Here is a 16,189-nt window from a genome sequence, read left to right as displayed (position 1 = left end):
GGTGTTGCTACACATTAATTGAGAAACACTGGTCTGGCTGTTTTACATCGTTATGGAAACCTGACTTTACCACCTGAAACAGCTTGGTGTACCCTCTAATAAACGCGGCAGACATATTTGCACAAATCCCGCCTTGTTGTGTGAGTAGATTTTCACTTATATGCTCAACCACTTTCTGGATGGCCTAGGCAGCTGTGTTTGGTGCTCCCGAGACATCCACAGGGTTAGGGGGACAAACCCTCTGCTCAACCTTCAAGGGGGCAAATCCCACCCTCCTAATGAAAAAATAACGAAGCAAACTCCCAAGTTTCCTGCTGCTATGTGTTCTCTTTCTCCACAGAGGAGAATCTGGTTCAATGTGTTTAACTTTTCCATAAAGTGTTTTTTCCCCCCCACCCTCTATTACAGGAACAAGTTGCAGCTGGTCACATTCAGACTCAAAGGTGTCAGAGAAAAGAGTCCTGATTGCAGAGATCCAATTACAGCAGTTATTGCCCAGTCAAAATTTGTAGCTCCAGAAATGCTGTGCACTGGAAGAACAGGACTGAAAAGCATTTTTGATGAAGATGGCAGAAGTCGAGTTGACATTTTCTGGCTGAGCAAAGTCCTGCCTTTCATAATCGTGATGAAATAAGAGGATCTGAATGCAGTAATCGTATCTGAGGACTGCTAGAGCTTCAAAATGTAAAATTCTATGTGAAGTTGGTCAGGTTACCAGTGCTCAGTCCTCCACCATTAATTACTTAATTTAATCAGGATATGGCATCAATACAGTTCACTCTGCAAAACATTCAGAGTTATTCTGGAAGCTTGATTCTAACCTACACCGCTCCGCACAACTAAGTGGTACACTGGAACTGCTGTGCTGTGTTGCTTTGATTTAGGGAAAATGTGATTTTTTTTCTAATGGGTTATGGTTCTTCTAATGGAGAGGGGAGGAGCTTCTCCATAGTTCAGTTTGTCACAAGTCTGATTTTGTCACTCTCCTCCCAATTTGGCCACAACTAAACCAGCCAGCTTGAAATGTCTCCTATGATTTCTCTACCCATGAATTGATTTTGTAAAGTTTGGGGGTAATCAGGTATCTCAGTTTGTGAGATCTGACAGTTTGATTACTTAGAGGTGTTTTATTTTTGTTAGATTGTTCTATTTCTATTTAATTTATTAATTTTAAGAACCCCATATCTCAAAAATGATGGTAAAAATCTCTGCATTCTGTATAATCTGTTGGGCTCAGCCAGGAGAGGTGCACATGAACTTTAGGGGGAGAGTATTGGGGGGTTAATTTTTACATTATTTCATTTCATATATCTTATATCATATAGTCTTATTTTGACTGTTTAAATCCATGTATCATTGTTGTGTCTGAAGTTATGAATATAGGCTGTGTTTGTATCTCAAACATGTTTTCTTGGATGATGCTCCAAGACAGATTTGCATCAAGGCTAGCCAGCCTGCTTGATGGTCCATTAAGGACAATCAGCTCACCCAATGATTCAGCAAGGCATGTAAGGACATGTGATCTAAGGCTCCATCTTTTGCTATTAACATTCCATTCACTTAGCCTAAAAGTATAAAAGGAGACTGTGATATCACTTCGTCTTCAATCCTGCTCCATATCTCTGGATATGATTTCTAACAAAGGAGAGCTTTGAACAATAGACTGATGACCTCCAAATCGAATGCGTGAACCCAAGAGACTTATTACAAGCTAGCAGATTTATCACTGCTATTATCCTGGCCTGCAAACTTTTAAGGCTAAGATTTTGTCACGGATATTTTTAGTAAAAGTCACGGACAGGTCACGGGCAAGAAAGAAAAATTCACAGAAGCCCATGACCTGTCCGTGACTTTTACTAAAAATATCCGTGACAAAATGGGGAGGTGGGGGGGTCCTCACATCACCTGCAGCAGCTGGGCAGTTGCAAAAGCCCCGACCCAGTGCTCAAGGGTCCCACACTCCCCAAGGGGGCCCAGAGCTGCAGGGTTCCTCTGCAGCAGCTCAGGCAGCAGGGGGACCCTACAGTTCCCAGCCTCCACAGGCGGGGGGTGGGAGAGGGGGAGGCTGAAGTCACTGAGGTCTCTGGAAGTCATGGATTCCGTGACCTCTGTGACAAAATCAAAGCCTTTACTGTAGTGTATATGATTCCTTAATAGGGTCATCTTCACCATGACTGTTTCTCACCCTAGGCTCCCCTTAAGCTACAATGTGGTCAGCTAACATGGTTTCAAGGGTGTTAGGCCTGGTCTGCGCTAGGAAATTAGGTCAGTATAGCTCCATCACTTACTGTCTTTAGGTATTAAGAGTCTGATTTTTTTTAAGGTGATGGGCACCTACAGCTTCTCTGGAGTCAATGGAAGATGCAAAAACTGAGGATATTAGGCCCTGCTCCTTTCAGGGTAGGTTTACTTTACAATTAGCCATGCACTGCTGGCCCACACCAGCTGATGCAGGCTCTTTAATTGAGGTGCCTCACAGGTTCCTAGAGCCCAGGCTCCAGGCCAAGGCTAAACATCTACATCAGGGGTGGGCAAACTTTTTGGCCTGAGGGCCACATCAGGGTTCCAAAACTGTTTGGAGGGCTGGGTAGGGAAGGCTGTGCCTCTGCAAACAGCCTAGCCCCTCCCCCCTGACTGCCCCCCTCAGAACCTCTGACCTATCAAACCCCCCCTGCTCCTTGTCCCCTGACCAGCCCCTCCTGGGACCCCCCACCCGTAACAACCACCACCACCCCCCCGAGGACCCCACCCTGCTCCCTGACTGCCTCGAACCCTATCCAAACCCCCCTGTTCCCCATCCCCTGACCGCACATCCCCCCCATCCAACCGTCCCCTGCTCCGACTGCCCCCCGGGACCCCCTGCCCCTTTACCATGCTGCTCAGACAAGCAGCACTGGCAGCCACGGTGCCCAGCTGGAGCCAGCCACGCCACCGCGCTGCCCAGCAGGAGCTCACAGCCCCGCCACTCAGAGTGCTGGCAGCATGGTGAGCTAAGGCTGCAGGGGAGGGGCAGGAACTCAAGGGCTGGGCAGGCAGCAGGCCATAGTTTGCCCACCTCTGATCTACGTGGTTAAACAGCCTCTTAGCCCAAGCCCCAGGAGCCCAAGTCAGCTGACTCCAGCCAGCTGGGGGTGTCTAACTGCAGCATAGACATATCCTCAAAGCTCATGGATGAGCCTCACAGAAACAAAATCTGGGTCCTGAACATTAAGGGTTAAATCCAGGGCAGAAACTAAGGTCCCAATCCTGCAAACACTTACACATGTGTTTGGTCTAAGCATGTGAGTAATCCTACTGATTTTAGTGGGACTATGTATGTGCTTACACAAGAGAGACAGCCAGATTTTTCAAGTATTTGGTTGCCTAAAGATGCAGATACGCACATAGTTTGTCAAATATAAAGGGAAGGGTAAACACCTTTAAATCCCTCCTGGCCAGAGGAAAAACTCTTTCACCTGTAAAGGGTTAAGAAGCTAAGACAACCTCGCTGGCACCTGACCAAAAGGACCAATGAGGAGACAAGATACTTTCAAAGCGGGGGGGGGGGGGGGGAACAAAGGGTTCTCTCTGTCTGGGTGTTGCTTTTGCCGGGACCAGAGCAGGAATGCAGGTTAGAACTCCTGTAAAGGGCTAACAAGCAATCTAGTTAGATATGCGTTAGAGTCTGTTTTGTTTAAATGGCTGATAAAATAAATTGTGCTGAATGGAATGTATATTCCTGTTTGTGTGTCTTTTTGTAACTTAAGGTTTTGCCTGGAAGGATTCTCTATGTTTTGAATCTGATTACTCTGTAAGGTATTTACCATCCTGATTTTACAGAGGTGATTCTTTTACTTTTTCTTTAATTAAAATTCTTTTTTTTAAGATCCCGATTGCTTTTTCATTGTTCTTAAGATCCAAGGGTTTGGGTCTGTGTTCACCTATGCAAATTGGTGAGCATTTTTATCAAGCCTTCCCCAGGAAAGGGGGTGTAGGGTTTGGGAGAATTTTTTTTTGGGGGGGGGGGGAAAGAGGTTTCCAAGCAGGCTGTTTCCAAGCGGGCTCTTTCCCTGTTAGATATTTGTTAGATGCTTGGTGGTGGCAGCAATAAAGTCCAAGGGCAAAAGGTAAAATAGTTTGTACCTTGGTGAAGTTTTAACCTAAGCTGGTAAAAATAAGCTTAGGGGGTTTTTCATGCAGGTCTCCACATCTGTACCCTAGAGTTCAGAGTGGGGAAGGAACCTTGACATAGGTGCTTTTGAAAATCCTGTTTGGTTCCTAACTCCCTATTCTACACCTATAGGCACTTAAATACCTTTGAAAATCTGGCCCTTGCTTCTTGTCCCCTCATGGTACGTAACACTAATTTAGACTCCCTTACATCCCCTTTTCTGAGGTGTTACATGTATTTGCCACCTCTGAAGTTTCCCTCATCTTTGGAATGATGTACAATACCCACAAGTTCAGCTAAACTTATTTAATAAAAGGCTTCTATACCATACTCCATAGCTCGAGTGTTCTCCACCTTCACTCAGTATTCCGAACTTTAGCCCTTAGTTATCACACAACTTAATACGCTGTACTTCCATAAAATGTCCTCCAAGAGGTTAATTATTCACACCCTAAAAACAAAACAAACCTCTTCTGTTTGCTCTTTTGGGAGAGCATGAAATAAAATTCAATTACACTTTGACTGTTCCAGCTTTACATAGAAGAGAACATTCTGTTGATGAAAATGTGGCAGCAGAAGTGCACTAGATGAAGGAGGAATGCTCAGAAAGGTAAATTCACTCCAGGGATTTATGAAATCTTACAACAGATAATTTTCAAAAGTTACCAACATTTGTTCTCATGTTTTAAAACATGCAGCCTCCTTCATATCTAGATTGATAAAGTGAGCTATTTAATAGCCCAAGAGCATAACTTCCATATGTCTATTGTAAGATGGATGACTGAAGAAGTTTATCATCCAATATCCAATTCTTAAAGCCATTCTGTGTAATATTTCAGTTGTTTATTGAACTATTTTTTTTTTGTTAACATCTATTCATCCTTTTGAAAACACCAATATTATCCTTTAAGACTGAACTCTGAATTACATGAAAATGTCCTGAGTTACGTGAGATGATATTAGGTGCCTTGCGAGAAATAAGACAATGTTTATGGCATTAGCCACAAAAGAAAGAAACAGACATTTACACTAAAAAAATTTACAATCAATATTTATTGAGACTACTACAACAAAAAGTGATAAAAGAAAAAGAGCGTGAATGACTATGTTTTAATTCTTTGATGGATTATATTTGAGATTGTTTTCTCTCTTCCATTTAAAAATGGATTTTGTTTTGTATTTCTGTGCTTTATGCTCCATTAAAATACATTTTTAAAAAGTCAGCTAGAATGCATACAAAGAAAATAAAAAGGTTTTGGCTTTTTACTCTGCAGACCTCCCAGCAAATGTTAAATGAGTGGGTAACTCCTTAGGATTGTAAAATAAATCTTATGTAAATTTAGAATTAAATTTTTGTGAAATCCAAAGGTTAAAAGATTTAAGAGCTTTTGCAATGATACATAGATTTTAAAAGCTTTGTTTTCTTTACAGTATCACATCAAAATCACACAGAAGACCCCAGTGATCGCTGGGAAATCTACCACAGTCTAATTTTTCTAGTCCAATTAAGTCCAAACTCCGTGGAATAATTTGTCCCCCTTCTGCTGCAGTTCGGAAGAATATGCGATCAAATCGGAACTTACATTTGTAACTTGCATCCAGGTTAGAATTGCAGTTTGTGTCCCATGTATAACGGCAGTGCCCTGGTTTGCCCAAAAATTCCCATATGTCCAAAATATTGTTAGGTAAGCCACCTACTTGAGTAACCTAAAGAGAGAAAAAATGGAACAACATAATACCCGCTAATGCCTTTAATGTAATATGCATGACAATCATTTGCTGAACCTAGAATTTAGATATTACAGCACATTGTTTTTCTGCACAGCACCAGCTACAACAGGAAATCACAACTATTTAAACACGATTTAAAATAGGATAGCCCCTTAAGAATTTAAGAAATATATAAAAATATAAACCACCTAAGACTGACTGTTCATGTTGCACTTCCCAAATCAAAGTGTGTGTAAGAAACCACTGCATTTTTAAGTGATTAAACCTGATCATGCAAGACTGGGTCTTTTGTAATACTTAACACCCTCAGTTGGAACCCTGGTAACCAATTTTTCAGAAGTGACCTTATTTTCAGTCCCTCCATTTTCAGTTGCTCCAAGTTAAACACATAGGATCTGACTTTCCAGAAGTATTGAGTACCAAAGCTCTTGCTAATTTCAAATTGAAGTGTCAGTGCTCAGCATCTCTGAAAATTGAGTGCTAGATTTCCAAAGTTGGGCAACTAAAAATGTGGCACCCAGAATTAGGTTATTTCTGAAGGTTACAGCTTGCACATAGACTCTGTGTATTTCTTTAGAGGAGCAACACAAAGCCAATTGGGGAGGAAAAACCACTATCTCTTTTAATTTTGATGTCACTTCAGCTGTAACATTGCTCCAAAGTAGACATGCACAATCAAGCCTAAACGTCATCTACTAGGCAGCAACCTCACTTGTCCCAGTTTCACTTTTTCACTTAATGGATGGGGTTGCTACAGGTATGTCTACACAGCAGCTAGACACTCCTCACTGGCCATGCCAACCTACTCGGCCCTGTTTCATTACTGTGTAGATGTCTGGGCTACAGCTAGAGCCCAGGCAATAGCACCCTATGAGGTGGGAAGGTCCCAGAGCTTGGGTTCCAGCCTGAGCCCAGAAGTCTACACAGCAATGAAACAGCCTGCACAGGCCGAGTTCTGTCAGCCTGCATAGGCCAGCCGTGGGTTTTTCTTTGCTGTGCAGAAATACCTTAGATGGCACACCTTTGCATGTTTGAGTGTAGAAAGCTCAACATCTCTGTTATGTATAACTGATTTGTGGGAAAAGTCACTGTATCCTATAAAAAGGAGGAAACCCCCCAACAGAGTTCAAAATGGTGGTTTGTTCTCAAAATAATTCTAAGCGGTTTACTGCTATTCACCTCATGATCTCTTAGGTTTGTATCCCCTCCAAATATAATGGTAGTTGACTCTGATGCCTCCTGCATTGTCTTTAACACCTGCCTCAGTTGATTTAGGCGTTCCTTGGCATGACCTTTTGTGCTCTCTAGATGGGAAGTCATAAGGCAGAGTTCATTACCAGATATATTCACCTGTTAGACAAAGAAAGAAATATTAAACCATACACCGTGGAATACAGTTGAAGGCCAAAGACAAAACATACTGTTCAAATATTGAACAGGAACATTCTTCTGCTTGTTAAAACTGCTATTATACAGGATAGAAGTGATTTACAACTTGATATTGGGCCTCTCTAATTCTGCTGTCATAAGTGAGGTTTTTGACAGTGAATGTGCCACTAGCAGCAGGCTTAAATGTTGATTTTTAACTAAGAATTCAAATCCGGTTCAGTTCACAGCTTATATATGGCAAGAAATACTCTGCACCCTAAAATCTTTCAGGACATTTTGCTGAGCAGGACAAGGGCATCCTTTTTTAAAGTTCCTTTATGAGGGCAGAATTTTCAACTTTTTATTCCAGAGCCATGCTAACCACTCTAAGCTTAAGACTGGAAGTGGCTTTCAGTTAAAAAGCCAATGCTGACCTCTACTTCAACCCAAGTGAAACAAGTCTCCCCAAAATTTAATATGTGTTATCTTATACTAAGGTAGAATATTTTTTTTTTAAAAGTCTGAGGTGTATATATAACTATTTGAAAGATAGAAAGGTTGTAAATATGCATCAGTAACTGAAGGGGAAATATTAACAAGATGTATTTTTAAAAAAACCAACACACTTGCATATCTGGAAAGTCAAAAGTTTAGGTTTAGTTCACATTATCTGGGTGGTTTTGGTTTTCTTAAAGTATACAAATGCAGAGAAGGTATCCCAAATAATCTAACTTTGCCCTTCTTTTCCTACTATTCTATGCTCCCTCTGTGTAAAAAGTTCATGTCTGGCAAGTATGACGGCTAAACCCTTTACTTTGGTGGTCTGGTAAAAACCACTGCAGCATAACTTTGCTAGACACTAAAAATCACAGACTGAACCATGGACACTGGATTTATAGCTTATTACAATATCTATAACCCACCAACAACCTGCCCCCCTCCTGCTGCCTATCCCCCACCCTTCCTTTCCCTCCTATGTCTGAAGGGGTAACAACAGGTCACTTCACCTTGAAATACATGTTAATTGCCTATGCTAAACAATCTGTGCCACCTTGTATTTAGCTATGACACTCCGAGTATGTCTAAACTGCAATTAAAAACCATGGCTGGCCTATACCAGCTTACTTGGGCTCAGGCTAAGGGCTGTTCAGTTGAGATGTAGACATTCAGGCTCTGGCTCCAGCCCAAGCTCTGGGATCCTCCCACCTTGAAGGGTCCTAGAGCCCTGGCTCCAGTCTGAGCCCAAATTACACCACAACTAAACAGCCATGCAGCCTAAGCCCTGCAAGTCTGAGTCAGCTGGCACTGGGTAGCCACAGGTTTTTAATTGCAATGCAGACATACCCTTTGAGTATATTTTCCAGACCTGAAGAGCTCTGCATAAGCTTGAAAGCTTGTCTTTGTCACCAACAGAAGTTGGTCTAACAGATATTACCACAGCCACCTTGTCTGTCTAATATCCTGGGACCAACACAGCTACAACACTACTGCATATTGCAGCTGGGGACATATCAGACCTTGTATACTTTGCAGTTCTGCCAGCAGTTGTGGACAACTTAATCTGTACCTATTCTTGGCTTACTCAGGCTAATGGCAAGAGTATTTGAGGTTTAAGAAGCCCGCAGCAGAACAGACTTAAACTCCTGTCCTGTGGTAACCATTTAAATAGTTAAACAACAACTAGTGTGTCTGATGTGGAGAAAATCTAATGAGAAGGTGCACTGGAATTTCATAGGTTTGATATGCATACCAAAGATCTAAGAGGTACAATACTGAAGGTCTCTCTTGTTGCGGGAGGGTGAAGTGAGGGATAATCTCTGAGTAGGTGACACATGGTGGGTTGAGAATGGTACAGGAGAATGGAGTAATGTGACTTATATACACACACATTTGTTGGGGGTAGCATGATTTGGTAAGAGCGTGGATATGTGTAAGAGAGTACAGATAAAATTGTTTGATGCATCCTTTCTAGTGTTTTTATTGGAGACTTCAAATCTAAATGCCCTACTTTTCAAGTTATTTTTTCTCTTAAATTATAATGATCTGTTGATGCTTTTTCCCTTCAAATTAGTACCCATATTTACAAACTTAACTCCAGACTAAGAAACATTTGTCACCTTAAATTAGACATTCAACTGCTTTGTAATATAGTGACCCACTTACATGCACAACTAATAGGTTTCTCATCATGGAGGTTGTTGGGAAAGGTATTATTTCTTGCCTTAAAAACTTCACTCTTGATTTTTTCAGCATTATGGCAGTGAAATAACCATCTATATTACCTAAAGAGGAATAAGGAAAGAAAAGTTCAGTGCTGTATGCACCATATTCACCCATCCCTTCATATAGAAGAATTACCGTATATACTCGTTAATAAGCCAAATATTTTTGGTAAAAACATGACACATCAAAGAGCGGGAGTCGGCTTATAAACGGGCCTACACCAAAATTTGATGATTTTAAACTCTATGAAAATCACTGAATTGAATATCTAATACATTGTCGTTTTGTTTACCTGGAGCCCCTAAGTTCCCTGTGGCTGCAGTTCACCATTCCCAGCCAATGGGAGCTGCGGGAAGTGGCAAGCCAATTCCCGCAGCTCCCATTGGCTGGGAACGGTGAACTGCGGCCACAGGGAGCTGAGGGGCTTTGTGCCTGTGAACACTCCAGGTAAACAAAGCGTCCCAACTCGCCAGCGGCTTACCCCAACGGGCCGGGCGCCAAAGTTTGCCAACCCCTGAAATATAGGGTCGGCTTATGAAAGGGTCATACAGTTTTTACTATTTTTACCTATCCATCTTGGGGGGTCAGCTTATAAATGAATGGGCTGATGAACGAGCATATACGGTATATATTTTCACAGAGATCTTTTCAGGTTGCACATTTCTTATCCTAATCCATACAACATGTAGCTATTTTCAGTAATAGTGAAGGATCAGAAAAATGAATTAATTTTAACTCTGTCCTTAATCTTAAAGTCTGTCTTTCTAAAAGAAAAAAGCTAGAAGAAAGTGACAGTTAATATGTTCATTTATAATTTGCATCAAACTGGATTCCAGAGTTTAGAAGCCAAGGAAATCCATTTCACTGATTCCTTCCCCTCCTTTTTCCTTTCAACTTCTACCAACGGTCAGAGGGGTATTAACAAGCTAGTGAGTAGAAAACAATAACTTTTTTTTTTTTGTTTCTTCTATCCATTTGAACCAGATTTCTCAAATTTTTAGGCCTTCATTTTTTACCTGGAATGATTGTGTAACTGACTGCTCTCTTCTGTAGGTAACTGAAGTATGCTGGAATAACCTCCTGTAAAAACACCACATCTGGACTGTATCTGAAATCAGCAAGACAAGTTTACAATATAACTTTTAAAGCAGACACAGTTTTTCACATTGTAATGCCAAATGTAAACAGAGTAAGGTTTTGGGTGTAGGGCTGGGGTTTTTTAAACATGTGGAGTGCCTATGATGGTTTCCAAAGAAGCTCTGTCACATCTGTTGGCATGTAAAAATGCCACCATATTTGGAGGGGAAAAAAAGATTCAAATCTGTATTTTACCAACAAGTTACTAATAGGGGGGCCTAATTTCCTCACATAGATCTGGATCTCGAAAACAATTATGCAGGTGTCTAATTTTATGCACGTGGGGGAATTTAAGTTAGTGACTGAAAATATAGCTTCAGAGCACATTTAGAAGCCCTAAGATTTCTAGGAGACTCCAATTAAGACCTATCACCTTTGTGATAACACCCAGTCCAGACAGACAGGTAAAAGGGCAATTGTTCTCCTTAGCCTTGTCTACGCTAGACCTTTTTTAAAGATCTACTTCTGTTGCACTACTATCGGTGGCTCTCCTGTTGCTAGTGACACTGGACGCATTCATGTAGACAGGACACAGGCAGCAGCAGCTTGTCACCATTTTTATGTAAACATGCTCCGAGCAAGTACAGGGTTTGGTACTGGGATAATTTGCATGAAGGAAAAACATAGGGCCTTGTCTATCCACGAAAAATTGCACCAGTTTAATTATCAATTTAAAACTGATCTGATAAACCAATTTAAATGTATCTAAAGGGTTAACATTTGTTTAAATTGGTTTAGTTTGCACTGCTAAATTACAATATTAAGCTAAACGATTACAGGCAAGGATCACACCTGTTTGAGTGTAATCCATCCATTTTATGGGTTTGCACTGATTTAACTAAGAAAAGTCATCAACTCAGCAGTTTTAGTGCATCTTCACAATTTTTACTGCATTCTACCTATTCTGCAAATTTTAGGTTTGCATTTTACACAAACGGCTGTAAAGTTATCCACTGCAAAGCCATCACAACAGACCAACTGAAGACTGTTGAACAGCAGCATTTTTAAGTTGGGAACTCTCTGTTCCCAACCCCAAACACCTCAGCAAAGAATACATGTCTCCAATGCAATGAGACTATTTAGTTGATAACATTTTTAAAAGAATATGGAAAATAAATGCAACCCCCATGTTCAGATTCACAGTTCAAAGTACAAGTAATATGGAAACAAGAAAGCAGTAATGTCAACTCAGCCACTTTATTCGTAATCAGGATTTTGTATTTCTGTTTTTCCTTTTGTGAGTGATCTTTTTGTGCTTTGTCTTAAACTACACACCATAAAATAATGCAAGTTGTGCAACAGAGTCAAGTTAATACTGTCACTGGAAGCACAGCATTTGCATTTCCTGACGTTATAATCTATTATTTCAATCCCACAACCTCCTGACTCATTACTATAGCTAGACATTTAATATCAATTATGCTTATTTTAAAAAAAAAGTTATATGTTACAGTGACTATCTGGCAAAAAGGCTTTTAGTACCAAAGCTTGCATATATTGGGAGATTAGGTTCAGAACCTCTTTTGGCCAACCAAATCACAGCTTTTAGTTAAGCTAGTTTAGGATTACACACATTATGAAGTTTCTGTATTATAGTATTTCTGTATTTGGTGCTTGGATACTTTGGGGGTATACATCCTATAGACTCTTAAAATAAGATACGATAGTTACGAGTCTAAATATTAAACTGACTTATAAAGGAGATAATACTTACAATGCTAAATAAGAGCAGACTCCTCTAGCTCTGTCGTCTTGATTTCCTAGATCCAGACCGTCAATATTCCAGGTAAGTAAAGAGAACCTGCTGTCATCTTCTTGTTGCCTGCAGTCTGCATTGTTCACTCCAGCACTACTAGTAGTAACATCAGCAGTCAGGTCAATACTAGAAAGAATATTTAAAATTTTTGCATTCAGTAAACTGAGCATTCCCCTGGAGTAACGTCCATCTTCTAAAACAGAAGATTTTTAGACCTCCCCAACTAAAAACCTATTATTGAACATACTGCAAAAATTAACATAAATTACTCTCTAATTTTAAAACATCTAAAATAAATACATTGACTGAGAACATATGCAACAATCACATGGTGTGGTTAGTATGTAGCTGTAATTAATGTTTTTCTTTTTCATTGCAGACACAAGACAAAGGGCTTGATTCTGATTTAAATTAAACCAGCTTAACACAACTAATTTAAAATTCTCTCCAAACCTTTTAATCACCAAGGAGAATCTCAGGATACATGAAAGAATCTGAGCAGGTTTCATACCAGAAAAAGAAATAATGGTCACCTCGTTTTATATGTCTGTGTTCTGAAACTACTTTGATTCCTCTGTCTGTGTACACCTCCTCTAAAATATTAATGACTGTCTATTTTGCCATATTTCTTTGGGAAGAAGCACCCCAGTCTTCAGTGTTTCAAAGCTTAGGCCTGGTCTACACTACAGACTTTACTAAGATTAACCAGCATGCTTCTACAATGTAGTACACAGACTATATTGCCATATGACTTGAGTTTTCTTGTGTGATTGGGAGCAAACTATGCTCAAAACCTTGTTAAAGAGGTGTGCTCCAATTCAAGTTCCTGTAGTAAAGAAAAAAAGCTGTAGCACAGCTTGTCCCCATCAAAACTGGCAAGACAAGATCAAATGGTCTTTTAGGAAAGTTAGGGACACGATGGGATTTAATCATACTGCTTAGGCATAAACTTATTGTGAACATAAAAAGAAAAGGAGTACTTGTGGCACCTTAGAGACTAACCAATTTATTTGAGCATAAGCTTTCGTGAGCTACAGCTCACTTCATCGGATGCATACTGTGGAAAGTGTAGAAGATCTTTTTATACACACAAAGCATGAAAAAATACCTCCCCCCACCCCACTCTCCTGCTGGTAATAGCTTATCTAAAGTGATCGCTCTCGTTACAATGTGTATGATAATCAAGTTGGGCCATTTCCAGCACAAATCCAGGGTTTAACAAGAACGTCTTGGGGGGCGGGAGGGGGTAGGAAAAAACAAGGGGAAATAGGTTACCTTGCATAATGACTTAGGCTTGAATAGAGACTGGGAGTGGCTAAGTCATTATGCAAGGAAGAGGGAGGCTATCCCAGACATAGACTATGTCTACAGTAAGATATTTCTATTAAGATTTCCCAATTCAGTCCCACTAGTGGAAGCTAAGTGCATGCTGTGCTCCAGTTGTCAACCTGTGCTCCATCTACACTAGTCTAACACTGAACTGATATTGAGAAATTTTAGCAAAAATGTATCAGGCTTTGTCTACATGGGAAAGTTACACTGGGATAACCTCTTAAATTAATTTAGATTGACATAATTAAAGTAATGACCTATGTGCCTGACCAACCTGATTGCCTTCTATGATGAGATAACTGGTTTTGTGGATATCGGGAAAGTGGTGGACGTGATATACCTTGACTTTAGCAAAGCTTTTGATACAGTCTCCCACAGTATTCCTGCCAGCAAGTTTTAAAAAAAGCACGGATTAGATGAATGGACTATAAAGTGGATAGAAAGCTGGCTAGATCGTCAGGCTCAACGGGTAGTCATCAACAGCTCAATGTCTAGTTGGAAGTTGGGATCAAGCAGAGTGCCCTAGGGGTCAGTTTTGTTCAACATCTTCATTAATGATCTAGATGATGGGATGGATTGTATCCTCAGCAAGTTCATGGATGACACTAAGCTGGGGGGAGAGGCAGATATGCTGGAAGGTAGGGATAGGGTCCGGAGGGACGTAGACAAATTGGAGGATTGGGCCAAAAGAAATCTGATGAGGTTCAACAAGGACAAGTGCAGAGTCCTACACTTAGGACAGAAGAATCTCAGGCATCGCCACAGGCTGAGGATTGACTGGACTCTCCCCAATTTGTCCACATCCTGTCTGTAGTGGAGGGCCCAAAACTGGACACAATACTCCAGATATGACCTCACCAGTACCAAATAGAGGGGATTAAACACTTTCTTCAATCTGCTGGCAGTGCTCCTACTAATGCAGGTCCTTTTCTGCAGAACTGCCACTTAGCTTCTCGCTGGATATGAGTCAACAGTGTGCCCTTGTTGCCAAGAAAGCTAACGGCATATTGGGCTGCATTAGTAGGAGCACTGCCAGCAGATTGAGGGAAGTGATTATTCCCCTCTATTTGGTACTGGTGAGGCCACATCTGGAGTATTGTGTCCAGTTTTGGGCCCTCCACTACAGACAGGATGTGGACAAATTGGAGAGAGTCCAGTGAAAATTATTAGGTGGCTGGGGCACATGACTTCCAAGGAGAGGCTGAGGGAACCGGGCTTATTTAGTCTGCAGAAGAAACGAGAGAGGGGGGATTTGACAGCAGCCTTCAACTACCTGAAGGTGGGTTGCAAAGACGATGGAGCTCGGCTGTTTTCAGTAGTACCAGATGACAGGACAAGGAGTAATGGTCTCAAGTTGCAGAGGGGGAGCTCTAGGTTGCCTATTATGAAACACTTTCTCACTAGGAAGGTGGTGAAACACTGGAACAGGTTACCTAGGGAGGTGGTGGAATTTCCTTCCATAGAGGTTTCTAAGGCCTGGCTTGACAAAGCCCTGGCTGGAATTGATCCTACTTTGAGCAGGGGGTTGGACTAGATGACCTCCTGAGGTCTCTCCCAACCCTAATCTTCTATGACTTTAAGACAGTCCGCACACATGCTGTAGCGCAGGGATACATGAAACAAACCCAGTTTACCAGCAGACAGCAGACAGACAGACACAGGATGCACAGACGCGGTGGGGGCGGGAGGAGGGCAATCAGAGGGGGAGAGATTCACACGGGGGTGGATCTTGAGACGCCCCTCGCCTTTGGGAAGGAGCTTCACAGCGGGGGACGAGCAGCATCAGCAACGCTAGCAAAGCGGAGCCGCGGGGCCTCCCCTGCAGCTGCAAGGTGCTGGCCAAGAGGAGAGGGAGGCAGACGACGGGGGTGCTGGGCCGGGGGCCCGGCTACCGCCTTCCCTGCGAGCTTGAGTCCCCCCCGCGCCCGCCCGCGGCGTCGCTCACCAGGTCTCCGGCGGGGCGCGGGTCCTCCCGCCCACGTCTCGCTGGTCCACGGGCGGCTCGAAGTAGGCGTTCAGCGCCCTCTGGAAAGCAAAGGAACGGGAGTGAGGGCCCGGCGCGGCAGCAGCAGCCCACAGCCCGTCCCGCGCCCGGGCCCTACCTGCATGTGCCAGTCGTTGTCCGCCAGGCAGCAGCGAGCCAGGGCCAGGTCGCTGCCGGTGATGGAGGCGAACTCGGCGCACAGGAGCTTCCTGCGCTTCGCCAGGGGCTGCGCCGCCGCCGCCTCCGCCTCCTCCTCCTGGGGCCGGGGCAGCGTCGCCTCCTCCTCCTCCTCCTCCTCCTCCTCTCGGGGCCTGGGCCGGGGCCGCGCCTCCTCCTCGGGCCGGGGCCGCTCCTCCGCCTCCTCCGGCTGCGGCCCCGTCTCCTCCTGGGGCCGCTCCTCGAGCAGCCCCTCCGCTGCGCTCCCGCCCTCCATGGCTCCGCTCGCGGGCTGCCCTGCCCTGCCCCGCCCCCCCCTACCGGCCACCCCCGAGCAGCGCGCCTGCGCAGC

The 16,189-nt window shown here is 42.9% G+C and overlaps 1 protein-coding gene across 1 annotated transcript; it reads right to left on the bottom strand.

Moving 5' to 3' along the window:
* Nucleotides 1-5,184: 5,184 nt before the first annotated feature.
* On the bottom strand, nt 5,185-16,154 carry TDP2 (tyrosyl-DNA phosphodiesterase 2). The gene is made up of 7 exons (XM_073331856.1): nt 15,800-16,154; nt 15,643-15,722; nt 12,324-12,491; nt 10,489-10,580; nt 9,413-9,531; nt 7,061-7,231; nt 5,185-5,857 (listed from the first exon to the last, which is right to left on the bottom strand). Exons 1-7 carry the CDS (start codon nt 16,112-16,114, stop codon nt 5,576-5,578), a joined length of 1,227 nt encoding a protein of 408 aa, XP_073187957.1. The 5' UTR covers nt 16,115-16,154; the 3' UTR covers nt 5,185-5,575.
* Nucleotides 16,155-16,189: the final 35 nt, after the last annotated feature.

Source organism: Lepidochelys kempii, chromosome 2 (assembly GCF_965140265.1).
Source record: "Lepidochelys kempii isolate rLepKem1 chromosome 2, rLepKem1.hap2, whole genome shotgun sequence".
Lineage (NCBI taxonomy): Eukaryota > Metazoa > Chordata > Testudines > Cheloniidae > Lepidochelys > Lepidochelys kempii.
The sequence above is the reverse complement of the archived record's forward strand: the minus strand, read 5'-3'. Positions and strand labels throughout refer to the sequence as shown.

Bases quoted from the DNA above. Each gene is read 5' to 3' on its own strand.
- TDP2 (XM_073331856.1), bottom strand. From the start codon at position 16,114: ATGGAGGGCGGGAGCGCAGCGGAGGGGCTGCTCGAGGAGCGGCCCCAG. The intron at 7,232-9,412 runs GTAAGTGGGTCA...TTTGTCTAACAG, and splicing joins GAAACCTATTAGTTGTGCAT to GTGAATATATCTGGTAATGA. The intron at 5,858-7,060 runs GTGAATAGCAGT...TTCTCTCTTTAG, and splicing joins CAAACCTAAGAGATCATGAG to GTTACTCAAGTAGGTGGCTT.